Raw genomic sequence first — 1,242 nt, forward strand, 5'->3', positions numbered from 1 at the left:
TCTTGCGCTTGATCGCGGCTTCGAGACGAGCTACATCGGCTTGAGCAGCCTTGTGGGACGTAGCTGATTCGCGAAGCTTCGAAGCGAGGGCAGAGTGACGATTGCGCGCGACTTGTAAGTCAGATTGTGACCGCGCAAGCTGGGACTCCAAATCCGCTATGCGACGAGCCGTATCGGGCGGGACGATCACGCCAAACGAAGAGGCGGCCGCCAGCTGTGCCTCGAGCGTGCAAATCCGGTCTTGGAACTCGGACACGGCCTCGTTGTAGCGGATCTTCAAGTCACGGTACCGAAGGTGGCAAGCCTCGAGCTCACAAGAGTTATCGAGACACTCCTGCAATGCATTCAGGCACTCAGCGAGCTCCGACCGGGTGGATTCCAACATGTGGTGAACCACGTCGTATTTGTGCTGACAGAAGAACGCATACGGCGACGCAGCATTGGCCGCGTCGGTGAGCTGAAGATCCAGATCCTCCGCGCGACGTCTTGTAGCCAGGAACTCGCGACGCAGCATCTCATGATCCGAGCGAAGTTCGCGCAGTGCCTCGACCTGATCAATAGACTGCTGCAGTGCACTCAGCGAGGCCCGCACGCCGGCAAGGTCCAGCGAGGGATCGGCCAGTTCGACAGTCGACACGGTGGCAGGGGCGCCGCGCGCAGCAGAACGAGGAGACGAGCAGGGCGAGGACGTGAGGTCGACAAAAGCGTTGTTGTCTGCAGAGGAGAGAGTTAGCGAAGAAGAAGGGACCGATGACGCATGGAAGCAGACGTACCGGAAGACATGACGGCGTGAACGCACAGACACCGAAGACGGGCGTGAAGGTGAGCGAAGGCGCAGACGAGAGGTGATACCCGAGGCGGAGATCAATGAGTGAAGCCCGACAGTTGGTGCTGTGGACTCCCACTCAGGGGACGATTGTGGTGAAGTGACAGTTGGCTTCTGGGGGCAAGGGACTGATTGATGGGAAGTTAGCCCTGAGACTCGTGGTCGACGACGGTGCATCATTGATTACGTCATCGTCCGCGATGATTACGTAATCATCAGAGTGGATCCATATGATGCAATCATTTGGATACACGATATACCGCCAAGGACTTGATCCACTGATGACACATCATCTGATTTGTACCCATGGTAAGTATCACGCGACCAGGCTACAGAGGGGATATAAAGAACATCCATGGGATGGGCGGAAAGTATTGGACCGCTAGGACTTAAGGGAATAACAGAGTGGAATTTGC

General features: G+C 56.7%; 1 protein-coding gene across 1 annotated transcript in view; it reads right to left on the reverse strand.

Annotated features, from left to right (window-relative positions):
* PPTG_01882 (hypothetical protein) overlaps nt 1–783 on the reverse strand; it is a gene marked incomplete at both ends in the record, with an annotated part of 908 nt that extends 125 nt beyond the window's left edge. The window contains 2 exons of the mRNA XM_008895276.1: nt 1–714; nt 774–783. Of these exons, the coding sequence (XP_008893524.1) occupies nt 1–714; nt 774–783 (724 nt within the window). The remainder of the gene's footprint in view (nt 715–773) is intronic.
* Nucleotides 784–1,242: the final 459 nt, after the last annotated feature.

This window comes from Phytophthora parasitica (genome assembly GCF_000247585.1).
Source record: "Phytophthora parasitica INRA-310 unplaced genomic scaffold supercont2.3, whole genome shotgun sequence".
Taxonomy (NCBI): domain Eukaryota; phylum Oomycota; class Peronosporomycetes; order Peronosporales; family Peronosporaceae; genus Phytophthora; species Phytophthora nicotianae.